Source organism: Capra hircus, chromosome 1, assembly GCF_001704415.2.
Source record: "Capra hircus breed San Clemente chromosome 1, ASM170441v1, whole genome shotgun sequence".
Taxonomy (NCBI): domain Eukaryota; kingdom Metazoa; phylum Chordata; class Mammalia; order Artiodactyla; family Bovidae; genus Capra; species Capra hircus.
The window spans coordinates 50,356,987-50,379,368 of record NC_030808.1 but is presented as its reverse complement, the minus strand read 5'-3'; the positions used below and the strand labels follow the sequence as shown (position 1 = coordinate 50,379,368).

At 37.5% G+C, this 22,382-nt stretch overlaps 1 protein-coding gene across 9 annotated transcripts in view; it reads left to right on the top strand.

Moving 5' to 3' along the window:
- The window catches only part of CBLB (Cbl proto-oncogene B), a 222,574-nt gene continuing 200,413 nt past the window's right edge, over window positions 222-22,382 (top strand). For 4 of the 9 annotated variants that reach the window (XM_018062245.1, XM_018062197.1, XM_018062153.1 and 1 more), the window contains exons 1-3: window positions 401-509; window positions 1,837-2,018; window positions 14,795-15,045. In XM_018062245.1, coding sequence (XP_017917734.1) covers window positions 1,851-2,018; window positions 14,795-15,045 — 419 coding nt within the window. In that variant the 5' untranslated portion in view covers window positions 401-509; window positions 1,837-1,850. Of the gene's footprint in view, window positions 308-400; window positions 510-573; window positions 824-874; window positions 1,174-1,836; window positions 2,019-14,794; window positions 15,046-22,382 lie in introns of those variants that run through there. The other 5 variants (XM_018062444.1, XM_018062378.1, XM_018062089.1 and 2 more) reach the window with 4 other exon arrangements.

Sequence of the window (22,382 nt, the reverse complement as noted above, 5' to 3'; positions counted from 1 at the left end):
TGAGCGAAGCAGGAAGTCCCGCCTTTTAGCCAGAGTCCGCTTTGGCTCCGTTTCCCAACGCTCACGCCCACCCACCCACTCCTTATTGGTTAATTCCCTAGTGCCTTGCATCTCTGCTTCCATTTCCTTTACGACTTTCGTTCTCGGGTGAATCCAGTCCCCTCATTTGTCTCCGAATCCTTTTCCATTTCGGACGTGTGGCGAGAGGGCCTTCCTCTGGGGCCATTGTGTACTGTGGGAGACGTGGACCGGGTGGTAGTGCGAGGAGGACGGGCGCCTCCCGTCCATTGGCGCCGCCCGCTGTCGGGTAGGGCATGGGTGCGCTGGATTGGCCTAGCCCCGAGCGGCCCCGCCCCCAGCCCCGCCCCACGCCTGGCTCTCTGTGTGTATCCTACAGGGGTGGGGTGGCCAGCGAGTGGTCTCCTCCTCCGGCTAGTGCTGCTGCGGCGTCCCGTGGCCTCCCTGAGAGTCGGGCGGGAGGGGAAAGCGGGCGTGGATTGGTTTTGACGGTAATTGTTGCGTTTCTCCACCTCGGTGGCCGGCGTCTCTGGGTCGCTCCTTCCTCGGGAGCGGGGCTTTTACGGTGATTACACACACCCTGCCGGGGCTACCCACGCACCCTGGGCTCGTGCGCGTAGAGTCGGACCCGCGCACCCGCGTGTCTCTACGGCGCCGGGACGCCGGGAGGGAAGGGGGTGCCGGGGAGGCTCGGCGCTGCTTTCCGCCCAAGGGGCTTGGGGCAACCCTACGTGGGCCTCGGAGGAAGAGGGGACAGCCCCGGTTTCCAGCTGCTGTCGCCGCCGCCGTCACACTTTGAAGAGGGGTATTTAAAGCCGGGACCCGGGCTGGGCCGGGGAAGGAGGAATAGGGAATCAGGGGATCCGGGGGGCTGGGATTGCAGACAACCCGGCGAGGAGCGTCCTCCAGGGAGCTGAACGCGGAGCGCCCCAGACGCACGGAGCTGCCGGAGCGGGAGGGGTTCTTCGTCCTTTCTCTGTCCACCTCCCCCGCCCCGCCAAGCTGTGGTCCGAGAGTGGCAGGGGAGGAGCCTGAGCCGGGAGGCACAGATGTCCCGAGACAAAGCTTTGGACCCCCTACCCCCACCCGACTTGGATGAGATGAAATGCAGGAAGCCTAAGAAATGAACTCTCTCTCCTTTCTGTGCCCGCTCTTGTCAGTTTCTCACTCTCTTTTAAAATGGGCTGTCTGTTGGTTCGTTTGGCTCTTAACTTGGGAACAACTCCTCAACCGCGTTATTTGAAGAACTGTGTGCTCGTGTGTTCATGAGTCCGAACTTGGTGGTTTTAGCCGGGAAAATCCAAGTCCTCAGCCTTTGTTGACAAAAGTCGTGCCTTTTCTGCTCCTGTAGAATAATCTTTACGTTTATATAACTTGGCGAAGTCAGACAGTTAAAGTGCGGTTTTTGAGTGAGGCTTCCAAAGTGTTTTCTAGGGGCTTCAGTTCTGGTCTTTTGAATTGGGGTTAAGTCAGGGAGAAGGGAAAACCGATGTGTTCTTACGTAGTTAGAGGAAATCTAAGTTTTTGTTACTGTTTTTTCTTAGCTATGTATTAATCAAACCTTCACTCCTTGCCATGTGAGAATGATGCATCTTTAACTCTTAGTGTTCCCAAAACAGATCTAAGGCCATTGCTCCTAAACCTGTGTGTTGTGTGTAAAGATTGAGAGTGAAAAATTCACACGCTATTGAAAAGTGGAATCTGGGACCCTGGATTTTGTTCTCACTGATGGAGGAGGATGTAATGGGTACAGGTTAACCTGTTTACTGTTGCATAAGTATTTTCATGACCAACTAACTTTTTTTTTTCCTTTCAAAGAGCTAGGATTCCAGATGGCAAATTCTATGAATGGCAGAAACCCTGGTGGTCGAGGAGGAAACCCCCGAAAAGGACGGATTTTGGGTTTTATTGATGCTATTCAAGATGCAGTTGGACCCCCTAAGCAAGCTGCAGCGGATCGCAGGACCGTGGAAAAAACTTGGAAACTCATGGACAAAGTAGTAAGTTTTGTCTGACTGTATCTGTACAACAGCAGGGTTGACCCTGGATGTGGTTTCTCCAGTTTTGTTTGTACTGTCATTTAGTAATAATTATTGGTATGGCAACAGTCTTTTGATTCAGATTGACCGTGTTTCTTATATCAGCTCTAGGTGTTTTGAAAAGTTGGATTCAGAGCCAAGACTTGTTTTTTTTTTTTAAACTCTTGTCCTACTCTTCAAGGTTCAAAGTTCCTCTATATGACTCAGATATGCAAAGCTTTTACTGTTGGCTGCTCTTTGTTGGTGCATGGCTTAGAATCGTTTGGAAGTGTTTGTTCTGTCTTATGTAAGGTTGTGTTGCACTTAGATAACAAAAGAGTGCTTACAAGTAATTTAAGAAAAGTCTCTGATGGACTACTCATGACATCCACAGTGTGTGATGCTGAGAATGATTACTGGGGAAAGAACCATGTTAGTCTTTAAGTGAGGAAGCAGTATTTGAGAGTTTCCATTTTCACCTTTGAGAATTCATCTTCATTAAGGAACTTTTTGGTTGTTGTTAATGGTAGAGTCACAGTTTGTTTCATCTATTCCATTTTGAAACAGGAAACCTTTTTGATTGCACATTGTTTATTGTGAAAGGAAAATTTATGATGGAGGTGGTGGGACCGAGAGTATCAGAAACCTCTGTGGTTTTTGCATGTTGCTTTCAGATGAAATGCAAGTTACAAGAAGAAATGGTGCTGGATGTCAGTACCCAGACAAGTCTAGGAAACCTGAATACTTTACAGAGGTCTGCTGAGAAAACTGTAGCTGTCACTGTCCTGTCTTACTAAGTAGGATTATGAAATAAATATGATTAAGATGTAGCTTTAGTCACTAAGTCATGACCATATGGACTGTAGCCCACCAGACTCCTCTGTCCCTGGAATTTCCCAGGCAAGAATACTGGAGTGGGTTGCCATTTCCTTCTCCAGGGGATCTTCCCGACCCAGGGATTGAACCCCAGTCTCTTGCATTGGCAGGTGTGTTCTTTACCACTAAGCCACCAGGGAAGCCTAAGATGTAGCTTGCTGCTGTGCAAAATTAGTAGTTTTGCTTTTGCATCAGTTGTACTATAAGCTATATATTGGTAAATGTTTGTAGCCCTTTATAGTTTCATTTGATAGATATTTGGGACTAATTATAAAATTAATTGATGCAGGGCTGTTGATATCTTTATACCTGCAGAAATGGAAGTTTTTAAAAAATATTTCTTTGTAGCTGTGTGCTAAAGCCTTCATGAAGTCATATTATGAAGAGTAAAAAGTAAAGCAGTTACCTTTACTTTTTTCATAACTGTTCAAATATTTTCCACGAAAAGCCACTGTTGGTGGTGGTAGCAATACTGGAAGGGAATAAGATTTAATTTATTTTTGTTTATCCTTATGAAAAGCGCAGATGGGTAGATGAACGATAGGCCTGGCATTCTATGGCTGGTGGCACTAAAGGCAGAGCCAGAATACTTTTGTCAGATAAATATCCTTAGTTTTGGGCTTCAGTGTGACCTATTTAAGCTTCTGCCAATTATTCAAATTGTGATTTTAAAGTACTTCACATAGAATGATGTCATAGTGTCAGAACATTGCAACTTGCTGCTTGAGGTCAGGTTTTCATTTTAACATTGGATACTTAAGAATGAGGAGCATGCAGTTGGAAAAATTGTGTATATTTGGCAGGCACAATACTAGCTGTCTTTGCTTTTCTGAGGAGTAAGCAATTTAAGGTCACGCATGCTTGTATCACTAGTTGAGCTTAAGAGAAGGAGAGTCAAGGTTTTTCTTTAATTTATCTGTTATATGAGTGGGCAAAAATGGGTTAGGTTATACCGGGCAGGTCTCCTCTCTCTCCACCCCCTTCTTTGAGTGGTCAGAGTTTGTACAATTGTAAGTAAATATTAGAACATCAAATGAAAAAGATCTGTATGAGGAAGTGGTAAAGTATGGTTAATAGAGTCATTATTTTTGAAACGTAATTTTGGCCTGTAACTGATTGTTGACCTAAGTTTTATCCTCTTTTAATTATTTCATCATGGGTTATGGTAAAATAGATGGCTTATGGGTTATGGTAAAAAAAAAAAAGGCTTCTGCCATTGTTTATTTTATTAACCCTTTTGTGGGTTTGCGTTTAGCCTCTCCAACTGAGAATCTTGACTCAAGAGGAAATCTATTACCTGAAGTCTCTATTTAGTGGAATGTGGGTACAGGTATTGGCAAAGGTGCATTGTGTGGCTTTCTCTATTTGTCTTCATTATCTGTCAAGGCTGAAAATTGTTGTGTTCGTTTATGTATGCGTTTGTGGGCTTTGTGGAGGGAAACCATGTAAATCATTATGAAAGTCTAGTACGTTTATTGCTACTCTATCTCACAGTAATAAAAAAGCACTGATAGGTACTAATTGGAAGAATATTTTATTTAATTGTATAGTGTAGAAGAACCCCCCACATGTGTTTATCTTTCTGCTTGTCAGTGGTGAAGGAAGTGATTCATATTATGAACACTGTCCTGGTGATTACATCAGGAACTTTATTATTAGTCCAAAAGGTAATCCCTTGACACATTGCCTAACTGTTTTGTAAAATAACTGCCATAGCTGGAGTTTAGCTTGTGAATAACAATAGTAACTTTCAAATCTAACTGGTAGTTATGTAGAAGAGAGGATGAGGTATTCAGCATTTTTCTTTATAAAACCTCTTCAACAAGGTCAAATCTTCAAAGTGTAAATTTGTAGACAAGCTCCAAGTACAGTATATCTCAGCTACCTACAAAGTAAAATAACTTATCTCACAGGGCTTATGAAGCAGTCTTAGACTGTAGGGGAAAAACCCGGTAAGTGTGTAGTTACACCATTCCCTGGCCTCTAGAATTTAAAACAGTCAACTGAGATTCCAGTTCTAGCTAACTGTTATGTTTTCAGAGGGCAAGCTTTCTATGCAAGGTCACTGAGAGTAGGAGGGAGTAATTGCTCAGTTGTGTTCCTTGTAAGATGTGAAGTGTTTTGAAAGAAAACATCAGTGGTACAAACTTAACATGGTACATTTATTGAGGAAAAGAATAGTAACGTATCTCAAAGCGTCTCATTTATTTTAGATATCTTTTCTGGTCTTAGCTCCATGTGTCAGTGGAAGTCAGTAGCTGACCCCAAACTGTTCAGATCAGTGGATGCCTCTCTGATACAGAGACAGAACTATTAGTGATGAATACACAGTGAGGTTCATATACACCTGAAATGTGGAGTCTGTTCCAAAACCCTTACAGAGATGGAGGTTCTTAAACACTTAAACATTTATTGAGGACCTACTGTGTTTCTATGAAGTTCTTGTTACCTGGAGATACAAAGCTAGACAAGATATAAATCTGCCCTAGACCTGTCTAGGAAGCTCCAAGACCATTATCAGAGCCAGGCATGTAAGTGGGTGATTGCCATGTCATATGGAGAGGTCTGTAATACAGACCTATACAAAGTACATTGGAAGCAGAGTCAAGAACATCTGCCTTGTTTTTCTTCTGGCTACTGCTTAGCCTGTTGTCTGTCTGGGTTCTGCTGGCCACTGCCTTTAGGAAAGGCATTATTGTATTCTTGTTGAAAATGCTGTGGTGAGGGTAAGGAAATGATTGCTAATCGGTGTGTAGGAGTGATAATTTATTAATGTGAGGTTCCTGAGTATGGTTTTCACAAGCATTTTAGCCAGGTGATGGAAAGTGGAAGAAATAATTTTCCATCTAATAAATACTAAATGTACTGAGCATACATGGATGTTCAGGAAATTAAAAAAAATTAATTGATGCCAAAGAGCAAAACAAGTTGAGTACCTGCCTATGTTTTTGTCTTGCTGTCCTTGTCACTTGTTTGAAATTATATTACTGACAGAGTTTTAAAAGCATTTAAAAAGTGATGATGCCAGACAGCCTTTTCCTGCCTTTTATCCTCAGTGCATTTAATACATTTGCAAGCTTGGAATTTTATTCTCTGTCTTTGTAATCTCATTTCAACTATAATATATTTTAAAGCTTTTCAGTCAAAATGTCTTAAAATACAGCTATTAAAAAATAGTATTCTTTTCTAAGTTAATTTACTCATACCTCTGAAAAATATTGCACGTAGACTAAAACTTTATTTTCGGATGCCAGCTGTTTGCGTTTGATGGGTTTGAGAATATCACCGTCCTTGGGCTCTTGGAATAGGGAATATCATTTATTTGAATTGTTCTTCACATATTTCATTTTCCTCAGTGAGGTTGTTCTCTATTAGCAGGATCATGGGCCCAAATAGACTTGGATAGAGGATAACGCAATACGTATCTAGGTTATTTTGTTTAGTTCTGAGTTAGGGTTTTGAATTTGTGCTTAGATAAATGAAGTGATCCCAAAGTTTGCTTCCTGTCCTTTCTAGGTAAAACTTTTGGATAAAGTAAAAGATGTAAAGGAATCTTCCCAAGAGTTTCCTGGGTTTATCCTTGTGATATAGAGCAAACCTTTAATAGAGGGGTTCATTAGTTAGTAATCATTTAACTCCTATAAAATTACAACCATTCAGATTTTTGAATCAACTTCTTTCAAATTTGCTTTCTATGCTATTAATGATTTCATCATTCATTAATTATATGCCAAGTATGGAAAGATAGGCAATCATAAATAACCATGTTATCCTGGAAGATATAGTAAGTGCTGTAATACAGTGTAAATAAGGATGGCATCATCTACTCAATGGACATGAGTTTGAGCAAGGTCCAGGAGATGGTGAAGGACAGGGAAGCCTGGTGTGCTGCAGTCCATGGGGTTGCAAACAGTCTGACGAGACTGAGGGAACCACAAAGTGCTGTAATGTAGTATGTGAGTATCGTTTGCTAGGGTGGAAAGTTGGTGTAGGCAGTATGGTGTAGTATAGCCGGTAGTATTATCTAGCTGTTTTTTAGAGGATGTTTTGGATTCCAGTGAGGTGGAGGACACATCAGGCTGAAGGAGAGATGGGTAAAGGGAGATGATGGAGTGATCGAAGGAAAGTTAGAGAAGGTTAAAGAGACTTTGAGTGTTTTGTTAAGGAATTTGGACTTTTATTTAGTAGGCAGAGGACCACTGAAATGTTTGAGCATAATGAGAGAATGTCAAGGCTGTGTTGTCAGTTACTCTCTTGACTCTAGAAAGGATGAGTTAAGAGGGGGGAAACCCCTTTAAAGGTAGAAATAATGACCAAGAGAAATTAAAACAGACTGGGTAAGAAATAATACAGGGCTGTGCTAGAAAATTGACAGTAGATATAGCAAATGGAGACATTTTGGAGTAAAACCTAAGGTCCTGGTGACCCTTCAGAGATAGAGGATGAAGGAGAAGTTGAAGTGAAAGTGGCTCTTGAGGTTTTCAGCTTAGTTGACTCTAAAAGCAGTGATGCCCTTAATGAGATAAGGAACATACGAAGAAAAAGAGGAAGCTTGGGGCCTGGTGCATGATGTTTGTTTCTTGGCCATGTTGAGTTTGACATGCCAGAGTGAAATATCCATTTTGAAGTCACAAAGTTGAATATGCAGTTAAAGAGAGAAATTAAAACTAGAGGTGTGTGTTTGGTAGATATGCCCATAGCGGTCGCATTTCAAGCTGTAGAACAGCAAGAGATTTGGAAGGCAGACTAGAAGGTGAGAGTTGGGGAGAAAAAGTCAGAGATTGGAATTTTTGGCTGTATCGGTTTTGTATCTATAATTAGATGGTGGTGAAGGAGAAAGAATCCTACAAAGAACAGTGATGGAACAGATAGGAAAGGAATGAGAGCATATTGATTTCCTGGGTAGAGAGAGCTTTGTAAGGAAGTAATTTCAACATCTAAGAAAACTAATAAGCTTAAATGGAAAAATCCAAGCTGAATGAAAATTTAAGAAATCATTACATTTCTTGAGTCAAGGCCATTGTTTATCTTTCCATGTCACATCAACGACAGCTAGATTAAATTCAGTATGTGAATTCAACAAAATTGTTCTAGACTGGGACAACTAGCATAAAGAAAGAAAGTTACAATAGCTTGAGGATTTGAGCAGAGCACAGCCTTGTGTGTGTGGGGATGCTATTGTAGAGGTTCATAGAATTGAGGGGAAGGAATATAGGTAGGGAGTGATTTAAGATGGAAGAAGAAGTAATTGATAAAGTAGTATTGTGGATTACAGTGTGGGAGCGAAAGGCTTAGAACAAGTAGAAAGGTAATCCTTGGTAGATAACTATTTATATGTAGATAAGAGGGAAATGAGGAAATATTCAGCAAAGTTATGGAGGAATTTGTAAATTTTACTTAGGGTTGTCAGGAAGTGTTTTAACTCATATTTGTAATATTTAAACCATATTTTCAAATTGCATATTACAGATTAAACAATATATATTTAAGCTAGTTTTCCAGCAGTTAACTGTGTATGTAAGTTAAAAAAACTGAAATGGAAATCAGTCCTGAACCTTTATATTAAGATCACCTTAAAACATGCTGCACCTTAAATGACACCACAGTATTGTTTGTGTCTACTCTGCTTGGGCACATATTTAAGATTGTTTTACAGATTTATTTGTAAGATTCTGATTTTCTCCTAGTCATTAAAGAAACGCTTGGAAAATATCTGACTAAATTTTTAGCTGTTTAATACATTAATATTTAAATAATTGTTAAGCTTACACTGTTTTTCATTAGGAATTACAAAAATACTACTTCAGTATTCTACCTTTCAAAAGATTCCAGATCAGCTGAGTACCGATGTACTGATTCCACGTGAGGAGTAGTGACCTGGTCTTATTTGCTGCTATTCTGCCCAAAGCAGGAGACCTTGTAAGGATTTCAGGTAGTATAACAAACTTTAGGAACTAATTATGGGCTTCGGCAATGGCTCAGTGGTAATGAATCTCACCCATGGGAGACGTGGCTTCAATCCCTGGACCAGGAAGATTCCCCCTGGAGGAGAAAATGACACGCCACTCCTGTCTTCTTGCCTGGAAAATCCCATGGACAGAGTAGCCTGGCGGTCTGTAGTCCGTAGGATGCCACAGAGTTGGGCATGACTAAGTGTGCACATGTCTACACACACATGTGCTAAATGAAAGAATTCTTAATGATTCCCAACAAGGTGGCCAGTGCCTCTGGTCTAATTCTTCTTCCTTTGCAAAACCTGCAGTGGTTCTGCTGTATTGTGGTATGATATGGAAGGGGAAGAAATCCTAAAAAGTTGCCAGTGCCCACTGTGTGCCAAGTGTTGTGTTGAGCACTTACTTTTCTTCTTCTGAGACTTTGTAACATCTTTAGAAGTTTCCATGGTTTCCTGAAGAAGAAACTGGCCCAAGGTTGTAAAGCTAGTGAATGCCAGGGCTAGATCCCAGGTCTGATTGATTCTCAGGCCCGTGTTCATGGTACGAATATTTAAGCACGTGTGACTTATGCTCATGATATGAAGATTCAAGTATGTATGACTCTTCCTGTTTATGCAAGAAATAAAAGGACCTTTACCTCTGTATTTGTAATGATCAAGTTCTCCAAGCTTTGTACTCATGTCGACAGATTTATTCAGTATAGATGGGGATATTCTTTTTGTAATATTACTTCTGAGAGGTTCCTCCTTATTTCGTTTCTTTCCTCCCATATCTTCCTACTTCCCTCCATTGAAATTTTTTACATCTACTATATGCAGGATCTTATATTACGTGATGGAGAAAGACCAGTGAGACAGATATGCCCTTCACCCTTAAGAAGTTCCATTCTCATATGGAGGGATAGTGAACAAATGAATAAATAATTGACCTCAATACAACTAGACAGTTATTTAATGGTGCTTTTTAATATATTAGTCTTCTAAAGAAAACTTTGAAAACCATAAAAAAAGTTGGTGGTTTTCCCAGATCCTACTAGGAGTAACTTCCAGATTCATAACCAATTATATGTTAACCTTCTGGTTTTGCCCAGTTAATAGTCTTATGTAGAAAGAGTTCTATTTTATTTTTCTATTTTTTACATTTTATGCTGTACAAGTTCTTATACTTTTATATACTTAGTGGTGATTTGCTGAGATAAAATGTAAAGAATCTGAAGAACTCATAGATACTTATTATCATAACAACATGCTTTTAAGTAACTGCAGTAAGGAATCTCTTAGAACAGTTAGTTACCTGGGAAGCACAAATAAGGATTTCTTTCAGACTTCCCATACTGTCTTTAAAAAATGGGATATTTCACTTTGAAGGTATAATACTTGATTTAATACAACTGAGTGCTTCATGAAGTGAGGTGTATGTTATAATGAATGTCTGCTGTGGTATGCACCCAGTTCCTTGCTGTTGAAGTTTCCATTTACTTAAATAAATTTTTTTTCATAGATTTCAGGGGCTGGTTTGAATCTTGTTTGCAGGAAATATGTTAGCTGACCTAATACTTCTTTGTTACCTTTTGGTTAGAAATTTTAATTAAAGCAGAGTCAGGAAACTGTTTAAATGCGAGAATGTTCCAAAAATAAACGGCTTTGAGAATTCTTATAGCACTAGTAAATCCTGTGTTTACATTTGTGCCTTTGCATTGATATGTCTGAATATATATTTTATATATCTGAATACATATTCATGTATTTATTGAAATACACAGTGTGTATATAATATATATAAAATGTATATTTGATGTGTGTGGGATGATGTATATATAGACATATACAGAGAGGTCTACTTAAAAATCTTTAAACACATTTCAAGAATTACATCAGGCAGCTGTCTACCTTTAAGGAGAAAGTGCCTCACTTGTAAGTTCAGAAGGCGGGATTCTGAGCAGTAAACTCCACTAAGTTCCATTTCTGTGTTTAAGTGTTGTCATGTCACAAGGAAGGAGTTGGTCTTGGTGATCTCCAAAGTCTTCTTTAAAACCCTTTGAGTCACTGACTATAATGGAATTTTTAACCCAATTCCAACACTAAATGTTTTACCTTTCAGTTCAAAAGCGAAGAGTAATGAATCAATCCTTTTGTGTACCAGTTGGTGCCTTAAAAAGTCCATCATTGTGTAATGTGACTGTAGATTTGTTCTCTGTGAAAGTTCTTCTGTGTTGGGACCCGCTTGTCATTCTAGGGAGTGACTTAGACAGTTCTAGAAGACATCTAAGTCATTTGAATTTGAACTTGAACCTTGTGGTGAGCTTGATTTTTCTCCTTAAAATACTGTTTTTATAAAAGCATTTTTTATCTCCCTGGCTTTCGCAGTTCCTTGCACATAGCAGGCACTCAATAAATATTTATTGAATTGAATTGAATTTGACCTGCTTAGAAGTAGTAGTCCTGGTATAAGGTTATTCATTTTCTGCAGGAGCTGTCATAAATCACAGAGTTTAATACTAATCCAGCTGATGAACTGCACACTTAGTGGCCTACGGTAGTAGTTCAGCATTTTATGTTGCGCTTGCCCAAGTGCAGATTTAGAAAACTGTGTGGCCTACAAGGGCTGAACTGACTCTCGCCTATTTCAGAGCTCCTCATTCCTCTCACCACGGGCTTCCTCTGCGTCCACCTTTGAGAGTGATTGCATTGACTCATTTTCACACACCCTGCTCTCGGGGGCCTCTCAGCCTTTGCACATCCCTTTGCCTGGAATGTTCCTTTTGCAAATTTAGGTATGCCTTTCATGGTCCTGCCACATGGACCTGTCTGCTTCATTCCTCCTCCAGCACTTTGTACTCGCCTCCATTACAGCACTCCCATTTTCCTGTCATTCTTTTTCAAGCCACTGATTTTTTTTTCACTAGAAAACTCCTTGAGGACAGGTCTTTGATTTATTCCTTGCTGTATTCCCTAGGGCTGGAAACAATGCCTGATGCACCAACATTTGTAGAATTAACAAATGGGTCCTGAAGTTCATGTAAATTCACAAATGGAATAAAATAAAAATGTAAATGAGTTTAGCCAGGGATCATTAATTATATGCCCAATTCTAATTAAGTTGTGATATAGTTAAAAAGAAGACCAGCCTGAGATTCATAAGATGCAGACGCTTGTGTTGGATTAATGATTTTTTAATAGTCCCTTAATCTTTGTAGTTCTTAGTTTCTTTATCTGAAAATGAATGGATTGGACAGGATCTTTACTAAGATCCCTTAGAGCAAGAATTACATTGCTCCTAAGTTAATTATAGAGAACTAGGTCTCTTCTGCCAGACTCCTTAAGGCAGGAAGTGTGCTCTAGTCATCTATAATTTCCTGGCACTGAGCTCAGTACCTGGTATATAGTAGTTATCAAACAATTTTACTGAATAAAGCAATAAATTCTCAGATGGAATTACAGTTTAAATAAAGCAAATGAGAAATAAGTTCAGGTAGCGAATAGGAAATGGAAAATCTGTAATGTTTAGAAGAATCTATTAAACTACAGTACTTTGCAATGTCTGAAAAAAATACCTGAGAGAATTTTTTTTATTTATCAGTTAAAAAATTCACCAGTTAGAGGAAATGAATTTAAAACTGCCTGGTCCCCTAACTGCAGGTTAATAATTTATCAGTCTGGTGACATATTGTACAAAGTTTTATGTTGCTAAAATTAAATTACCTGTTATAGGATATTGTTGGTGATACTTCTGAAATTTGTGTATATTTGTGATACTGTTTTTTAGTTTTAAGAATTGAGAAACGTTCTTGATTTAACCAGGATTTGTTAAGTCATTGATATATTTGAGACATCATCAGTCTTTAGGGGAAAAAAAAAACCCAATTATGTATAATTCAGTCATGAAAATGAGAAAGTAACATAATATTTGTGTGTAAAAATATATATAAAGAATTTCAGAATCAAATCAACCAACCATTTATACATCCATTTATTAGTTCTGTACTACATGCTGGATAATCTTTAGGAGAAGGGGACGACAGAGGATGAGATAGTTGGATGGCATCACTGACTTGATGGACATGAGTTTGAGCAAGCTACAGGAGTTGGTGATAGACAGGGAACCCTGGCGTGCTGCAGTCCATGGGGTTGCACAGAGTCGGACATGACTGTGCGACTGAACTGACTGATATGCTGGATAATTATTTTAGGCACTGTATACAAAAAGGAGGGAGATAAAATGCACATTGTTAATGTGAGAAATGTTTGTCTTAGGAGCTGATGCTTGATAGTTTGAGTCAGATTTTTCTCCTCACAAAAGATGATATGGTTATTTCTCAAGAAAGCAATTGAGAAAGTAAGTTTAAGAGAGCTTTCTTCATTTGTTGTTTCCTTGATTCATTGTGTTTGTAGTTCTTAAACAACTCTTTTTCATTTAGTCCCAGCACTTTTATGGGTACCCAAAAGTGCATCCATGTTTTGTGGAACCTGAAATTTAGAGTGGTCCTTTTAAAGAGAAAAAAAATACAAAATTGGGTGTGAAAGTGTATTTTTTTAGAACAATAAAAAAATCACAAGTTATAAATTTAAAAAAAGTTAAGTCCACAAACATCAGAGAAATAATCTAGGCTCTGTACACTCTATGCTTTGACTCTCTTACATTGCTCACATATGCCACCAGTCCCGGGTACCAGGAAATTCAAACGTGACCTTTCTACTCCTGTGCTGGGCTGGTCTGCATCAGAGACACTTGAAATGTTCCTGAAGCCATTCTTTTATCACAGCTGCTGGCAATGATTTAACTAGTTTCAGAAGTGACTGTGTTCTTTACATTCACTTTCCATTAAAGTCAAACTAAGTGTATGTTCAACCCAAATTTGCATTAGCCAGACTCCAGACATGACCCTCACCACTTCAGTGCCAACCAGTAGAAGGCTCGGTTTGACAGAAGGGATGTCACACTGGGAAAAAGACAGAAGTCTTAGCCAGCTGTGTTTAAAATACCTTGCTCTTGAAAACTTTGCAGAAAGATTTATGATGAAAGCTTTAGAAGGGGGCCAAGTAATCACAAGCTTCTCAGTAAATCTGCCTTTAGGTGTACGTTTTGCCTTTTGTTAAAGTGGGCATCTTTATGTACACACTCATGCAGTTCCCAATGATTACATTTAAATGTTTAATTGGATGGCTCTTTATACTGTGGTTGGAGGGGTAAGAATGAGATGGGTTAACTTACTCTTGACTAAATCACATGAACGTGTACCAGCGAAGGTAGTAGTAGAATTCAGCCTTTTTTTTCTAACAGAAGGTATTTTCAGTTCTGCACTCAGCCCTGAATGCCCCAGTGGTTGGGTGACACCTGATGGAATGACTGAACCGTTATGTAGCAGGTGTTTCTAAGCCTTGGATGTAATGTAAAGAGGTGGAAAAGACTTGTTCTGACACCCATTTGCTACTTAATAATTTGGTTATTAAAATCGTACCTGTTTTAGTCTCCTCAGTGTTTGGGAACAGCATACCAAAACATAAAATCAATCAAATAGCTTTAGTTGGGAAAATAATATCTGAATGTGAGACATTAAGATAGGCCAGCAGGTGAGGCCTGTTCCCTCATTTTTGTTTTAAAAAAAGACTGTTAGTGATATACAATAACTAACATGTTGGTGTTCTGTTAAGCTGTGAACAATGGGATATTGAAGAGAGGATGAAAACTTTGGGGTTGAAAGTAAAGGTCTGACAGAGAAACTGAATGAGAGCAAAAGAAAATAGGATTTAATTGAGAACAGATGGGAATTTAATTCTTTGTAGGTTGGTGATTATAGTTTTAAAGTCAAAATTTGTTTTATGGAAAGCAAAGAAATAGTACATAGTTTGATAATTTTTCAGTTTTTCTGTGGAAGAAAGTGTTGCAGTTCACATGAAAATGTTTTATTTCTGTCCTTGTTTCTTTTAGGTCAGACTGTGCCAAAACCCCAAACTTCAGTTGAAAAATAGCCCACCATATATACTTGATATTTTACCTGATACATATCAGCATTTGAGACTTATATTGAGTAAATATGATGACAACCAGAAACTTGCCCAACTCAGTGAGAATGAATATTTTAAAATCTACATTGATAGCCTAATGAAAAAGTCAAAAAGGGCAATAAGGCTCTTTAAAGAAGGCAAGGAGAGGATGTATGAAGAGCAGTCGCAGGACAGGTAAGATTATTTCAGATTTTATTTTTCTTAGTGTTAGTCGATGTTGCTTTTTGTTTCATGGTTAGGATAAATGTCACCATGTGTGTGTTTGAAGGGAAATATTGCATTTGTATATTTGCTTTTATTTAAACCTTGTAATTTTATACAAGGTTTGCACAAAATTATCTGTGTCAGTAGCTAGTTCATGAGACGGTATTCTTATTTTTCTGAATAGGCATTATTTTTCAGAGAAGTTTTAGTTTGCAGAAAAGTTGTTCAGAAAGTAGAGTTCCATTTACCTCCTTCCTCCAAGTGCCAGTTTCTTCTTAATAGCTTGCCAAGTATGGTACTTCTGTTATACTGATGAACTGATACTGATACAGTATTATTAACTAACGTTCATAGTGTCTGTTAGGGTTCACTGCTTGTGTTGCATGGCTCTGTGAATTTCCACACATGTATAATAAGGTCATGTATCCATCTCTGTAGGATCATGGAGAATAGTTTCACTGCTCTAAAAATGCCCTGTGCCTGACCTGTTCATTGTTTCCTTACCCGCCTGCCTCCACCACACCTCTTGAAGCCCTGGCAGTTGTCATCTTTTTAGTCCCTATCATTTTGCTTTCTTCAGAATGGCATATAGTTGAAATCATGTAATACGTAACCTTTTTAGACTGGCTTCTTTTACTTAACAGTGTGTATTTAAGGTTCCCCAGTATCTTTTCATAGCTTAATAGTTGATTTCTATTACTGAGTGATATTCCATTATGTGGATGTAGTACAATTTGTTTAACCCACTCATCTATTGAAGGCGATCTTGGTTGCTTCCAAGTTTTGGCAGTTATGTATAAAGTGGCTATAAATACTGATGTGTAGGATTTTGTGTGGACATAAATTTCAGTTTCAGCTCATTTGAGCAAATACTTAGGAGCATAATTACTTGATATTATGATAAGCCTATGTGAAGTTTTGTAAGAAGTTTCCAGATTGTTTTGCAAAGTGGCTGTTCAGTTTACATCCCCACTGGCAGTGAAAAGTTTCTGTTGCTCAACTCAGCCAGCATTTGGTATTGGACAGTGTCTTTAGGACAGAGTCTTGATTGGATGTGTGGTGTGCTAGATATGAGTGGCAGATGTAACTTCAATTCCTATTCTTTGTTAAGCGAGAACCTGGAGTGTTGATGCCTGAAGTAACATCAACTGAATCCTCATTTCATAGTCAGAATTTTTGACTTGTAGATTCTTCATTAAAGTTTGTTGTTTGGCTTTTTCAACATTAAATTTCATGATCTGTCTTTAGCTGAATAGAAAAAACAATAGCGTTTTCCGTTTCTGGGACATTTATATCTAGAATATATCTAGATAGTGATCGTCTGTTTATATTTCCGGACTGTAAAACAAATATTAATTAAAGTATATAATGTCTTAATGTAGTTGAGGTGAATTTTAGTTTAAGACTCTTAATGTCTTTGGATTTTAGTTTCCTTAGATATTGGAAAAACTTCTAAGAAATTTCTATTACAGGTCAGAAACAGTTGCTTCCTTTAGTCTAATGAAATATAAGATTGTATAACAGAAAATTCAGTTATCTATGTATGTAGACACTGAAGTTGTAAATACCAGCCAAACAAATACCCAGAGTAAGTAAAACCATCAAATTTAAATGTAGGAAAACCCTCTGCCAAAGGTAAAATGGCATGAATGTTTACTTATTTATAATTTGCTCTCTAAATTAGTGATGAATCCTAACATAATCATAGGAGTCTAACCAATTATGTAACTGTGGGCTCATCACTTAATATTATTGGACCACAGTTTACACATCTTGAGGGTGGTGAATCTTCCAGTTAGTTAGTTGCCTTTTAGCTTCAAGCTCTGAGACTCTGTCCAGGCCTATTAATGGGAATTTGAATTGCCACAGGGTTCTGGAAATAAGGAAGAGAACTATCATAGTGTTGGTTTCTTACAGACTTTCCAAGAATGGTCCAAGGTTATGGAAAGGCACATGTTTGTGTTTAAAACTGTATTTTTACGTTGTAATTTTGCCACTGAGCTAATAAAATTAAGTCGTTTTAGAAATATCTTTCTACATCTTAATCAGATTTGGTAGCCCTGACATTCTTAACCTAGTAGTGCAGTCCATGAAATTTTACTTTTTAGGTTATCAGGTCAGTGAGAAAGTGTATAACTTCTAGGATCTAGGAATTCAAGTGAATACAGTGTTTTAACTGGATGTAGTAGTATTTAATGGGGTTAGCTTTATTTCACTTTATATCATTTTTAGAAACCTGAAATATTTTTTAGCTCAGGATGTCTTATAATTACCATTTCATACATAAGTTTTGATTTTTTTGGCTATGTGTGAGCATATCATGGTGAAATTTTATAAATTTTGATTGATCGTGTATAGATTTCCATAGATGACAGATTGCATAATGTTAAGTGATCATATTGAGGCAACTCTGTAAATTCTGTGTTTTAAGTATTCAAGTGAATTTTGTCACTGTTTGAAATTCAACCCTACACTTACTAGCTTCTGTGCTGGTGTGGCATATTTCTAATTGGATTTTTCTTTCATCCATGTTCCATTTTCTGATAATGTTCAATGGCCGCTGTTTATGCAAAGCTTGCATTTGATAGATGTTTGATCATAATTCATAATGATGTACTGTCCTTGGTACAGTGTAACAAGATGCAGACTTTCTATTTGTGTTTCTTTTAGTGGTAATATATTTTTAAACAATTCATTCTGTATTTCCTTAGTTTTTCAAATGTTAACTGAGGCTTAAGCATGCTATTGTACTTGGAGCTCTGGGATGTCTTACTCTATAGAATTTGAAAGAAACTTAGAATCTTCTCATTGTTGTTAGGCATTTGAGTATTCTGTTTAGTATTATGACTCTTACCTAACATGTATGATACACTGATTATTGGGAATATTATAAATTCTCTGAACAATATATTTTTTTAAGTTATGTAAATAATGTTGCTAGGGACATCAGTATTTTTAAGCTAAAAATGAAGGACAGTTAAAGTAGAAATAGTAATTTGGAGTTCATTGACTAAACCAGCATTTCCCTGAAAGATTCTGTACTTTATTGAAGAAAATTGTCCTGAATGAATACATGAATCAAAATTTTATTTTAATGTTCATATTGTATCAAAAATAAACATCTTTGTGGATTTCTTTTAAATGTAGGGATTAGTGGGGAAAAAAATCAGACATCAGTTTTGAACCAGCTGTGCTTTAACTGATTGCTTAAATACGAGCAGCCGGAATTTTTAAGACAGTTTCACATAAATGTGATAAATATAATAACAAATAGAAAAATAAATAGATACAGCAAATGGCATGCAGTGTATTCCCTGTGTAGAGGGTGAGAGGTAGAAATTAAATACATTTATTTGCCATGGAAATAGATATTAAGAGCACATAGTCCAAGCCTCTTGCTTTGAGAATGGGTGGAATAATGCTTTCTGGTAGAAGCAGCCTGTATGCCTCACTTGAGTTTTATAGTAAACTTATTTCTGCTCCAGAATCACTTTTTCTCCATATCCCCCGTCCCCAAACGTTTGAACCTCACACTGAGTTGGTGCTTCCTGAGCAATGTCTACACCATTCTTAACTGGTATTTCTGGTAAGAATAATTCACTGGTCTCTGGCACACATAGCTTTTGCAGATGTGGAGTAGGAGTCATGTAGAGAAGGGACAATTTATAGTTTCAAGCACAGGGAAGAGGAGAAACTTTATAACACATTTCTTAAGTGTTAGTGGCAAAAGTCAAAGTGGGTGTGAGGGTAGCTACAGGGTGGCCACAGGTGACAGTTGTGAACTTGACAGGAGATGCCTCTCTTCAGTGATGTGCCTGGCAGTTCCATCAATTGATCATTTTAAAAGAAGAAAGAGTTTTCTTTCTCATATAAAAAGTTATGTATTAATCACCTGTCCTTCACACCCTGGTTTGTTGGGCACTGTTTTTGTAGAACACCCAGAGGTGATGGCATAATGATAATCAGATTTTCCATGTTTTAGAGCTGCTTTAGTGAACCCGAGTGCTACAACCCATTTTTCCCTCCTACACTCTGGTTTGCAACCACTGAAACAAAACCAGAAGTCAACTGAGATGGAAAAATAGCTCTGCGTTTGATAGCCTATCTGAGAAGAAAACAAAGGCTCTAAAAAAATTCATGCCAAAGAGTAATACATAGAAGTTGTCTTATTATTAATATCATGTGAAAGCCCCTGGGCCATTCTTTATGTCCATGTATTGTAGAAAACAAGTCATAGTGTGCATAGCTAGTATAATAGTACTCATTCCAAAAAAAGATTTTTAAAATGTATTTTGACATTAAAAAATTAATTCTAGAAAATGCTAGCCTTTGTTTAAAAGTCGTGCAGGAGCATCAGGCAAAAATCTTTTTCTCTCTTGACCGTTTGGCTGAGCAAAGAAAAATGCATAGCCTGCTCCATTAATAAAGTGCCTTTCTCCTTAAAGAACCACAAATCACTATGCTTGATGTTTATGCCTGTGTTGTAAGTCATGAAATAGTGTACCAAGAACATTTTGAAACTGATACACTAAAGTTAAGTTGAATCAAAACAACATCAGCTACAACAACAGCAGCAACAAAAAGGGCAACAACAAAATACAAAGCCGCAAACCAACCTGCTTGCGTTCCTCATGCAGCTGTGTGACAGCATTGCTCTGGCCAGAGACTAGTGTTGTGTTAACTGAAATGTTTAAATTAGCATAAACATGAGTACATGTTAGCAGTTTTGAAATTCCTCATGGGTTTTCCATCTCACCATATAAAGATACTGACCTTTGTGTTGTGTGTGGTAGTTTTAATTATTGCTGAACCTCATAGGTTAGTGGCCTTGTTTATAATCCCTCATCAAGTTCCACATTTTCTCCTGGGCAGCTCTGGGCATTGTGAGAAGGACGCGAGGGAAGAGTGCAGGAATCTCATGGTCTGATGCCATTTCTCCTCCAATATTCTTTGTAACCTTGGTTGCTTTCCTGATTGCAGGATGTGTTTTTTAGTCTTTTATTGTTTTCTGGATATTCACAGTATTTGTTGGTTCAGACATTTCAGCATCAAAAAATGAGGCTGTGGTGTGTTTCAAACTGAATGTCCCTGTTGCTCCTTTAGTCTCTTAAATATTTTTTCAAATCCAATAGTAGTTTCTAGTAAAAAATGCTGTTTTTTGTTATTACAATAATCATTTGCAGGAGAGTTAATCTTTATGTCTTCTGTAAATAATTTGTGCGGTATTAAATGCATTCCATTTGTTTTCATGAAATACCTATTGTTTAGTGATGCATGAGAAGGAATGGTTTATCCTCCTTTAAGAAAACAATTTTATATTTTAAATATTAACCTAATCTTTCTATTTTCTTTTTTTTTAAACTAATGGTGAAAACTTCAATTCTTTTGCATTTCATGAGAACAAGGGACAAGCTGCATGTAGAAAAATATGATTTCTAAATAAGTCAAAATAGGTTGTGGATAGATTTTTGAACATGAATATTTTAATATACTCCATTGCTATTTAATTTTTTATATGTGTCTACATTCTAGGCATGTTTTCCTTTCCAGTGTAAGAGTAGAGGAAGGAAAAGATTAATTTGTGATATTTTAAAATGATGATATGTAATTTGGATACAGAGGAAAATAGTAATCAGTCCAAATGTGTCTGCCAAGTAGGAAATGGAATTTTCTCTAGAAAAAGTGAGCATCTCCCTGAGATTAATTTATCATCAATGAATAGTTTATTTAGTCTTGATAAGAATGCTTTCACTCATATTTCAAGGATCTGAGAGACATGAATATACTTTTCTAAAGTTTGGACATGAAGGGGCTTTTTTCTTTTATATTCTATGAACATAGAGGCCACAAGAAAGTTGTTTAGATACATCTTTCAAAGTTAGACAAAAGAAATCTGTTAGAGTGGGCAGGTCAGAGCTTGCAGAATCTTTGACTGTTAAGGACTTTATGAGCAACTAGATCCATGCTGCTTTTGCTAACTGGATACAAAGTAGTTTATTTGTTGATTTTCATACAAGTCAAAAGAGAAAGGGGTTTCTTGAGCAGTTTCCTCTTTGGGATATATTTTCAGAATGCAAAGTAATACAAATTATTCTGCTATCCAGATACTCAAATTTAAAGCTGGATCCAGTGCCCACTCCTTTTAAATTTTAACCAAAATGTTTACATTTAACCCATTTATTTGGTATTTATTTACTTTCTTTCCCCAGCCCTTTATTAACACCATTCAGTCTATAACACCTGGTTTATTAGGTATTAAACATTTCATTGCAATTTATTTATATTCCTCCCAGGCCATAATATATATATATATATTATATACACATATTTTGATTTTAAAATTGGAGAATTTTTACTTGGAGTTGATTAAAATTTTTGAGTAATAACCATTGTATCATAAGACAGTAAAGCCAACTCACACGGCTCAAGAGAACTTGGCTTTATGGTTGAACACCTTTTATGTTTTTCAGTCTTAAGGCAGCTTATTAAAATTGATGTTTTCCTTTCAGTAAATATCCGGTGACATTCAAATTTGATAATTAAAATCCAGAAGTACTCAAGAAAGAATGCCTGTTTTCAGTTTCATAATAACAATACTCCCACAAAGAAGGTTGATGAATGATGTGTTTCAAGTGGCAGATTTGTTATTTATTGATAGTTAAAGAGAGCCCCTTTGGCAGTTTTTTGCAAAACTAAATTGAAGTCTGTTTATAAAACAGAAAAGCTACAGTGATAATTCTATAGCCTGAAGAATGCTTGGAAATCTTGCCCAAGAAGCATTTCTTTCTTTCTTTCTTTTGCTGATTTAATATAGAAGTGGAGTTTCTGGGAATCCAAACAGATTAGCATCCAGCACTAATTGGTTAGGTCATAAAATAGTCCTCATGTTTCACTGTTTTGAAATAAAGTGCTTCAGGAGTATTCAGTTTTCTAAACCCATTTTTAGTATTAATCTTTTGTCTCTTAAAGATCATTATTGTTAGAGCGTGAGTTCTTGTTGGAGTTTTCATTTATGCATGAGTTGTTTATAGATAGTTGTATTAATTGTAGCAGTTTACACCTGAGGTCATTGCAGAAGGTGCCCATTTATAGATTTAAATCATAAAGACTGAGACTGCTTGTCTCCTTTGGTAGAACCACTGAGGAAGAGATTAAACTCAAAGATAATTTAGATTTATTATTGACATGTGTTACTCTGAACATCTGGTCATATGATGTGATCACATGTAATCACAGATGTGTGACTGTATTGATTTCCTAGGGCTGCTGTAATAAACGACCACAAACGGAATGGCTTAAATTGTGGT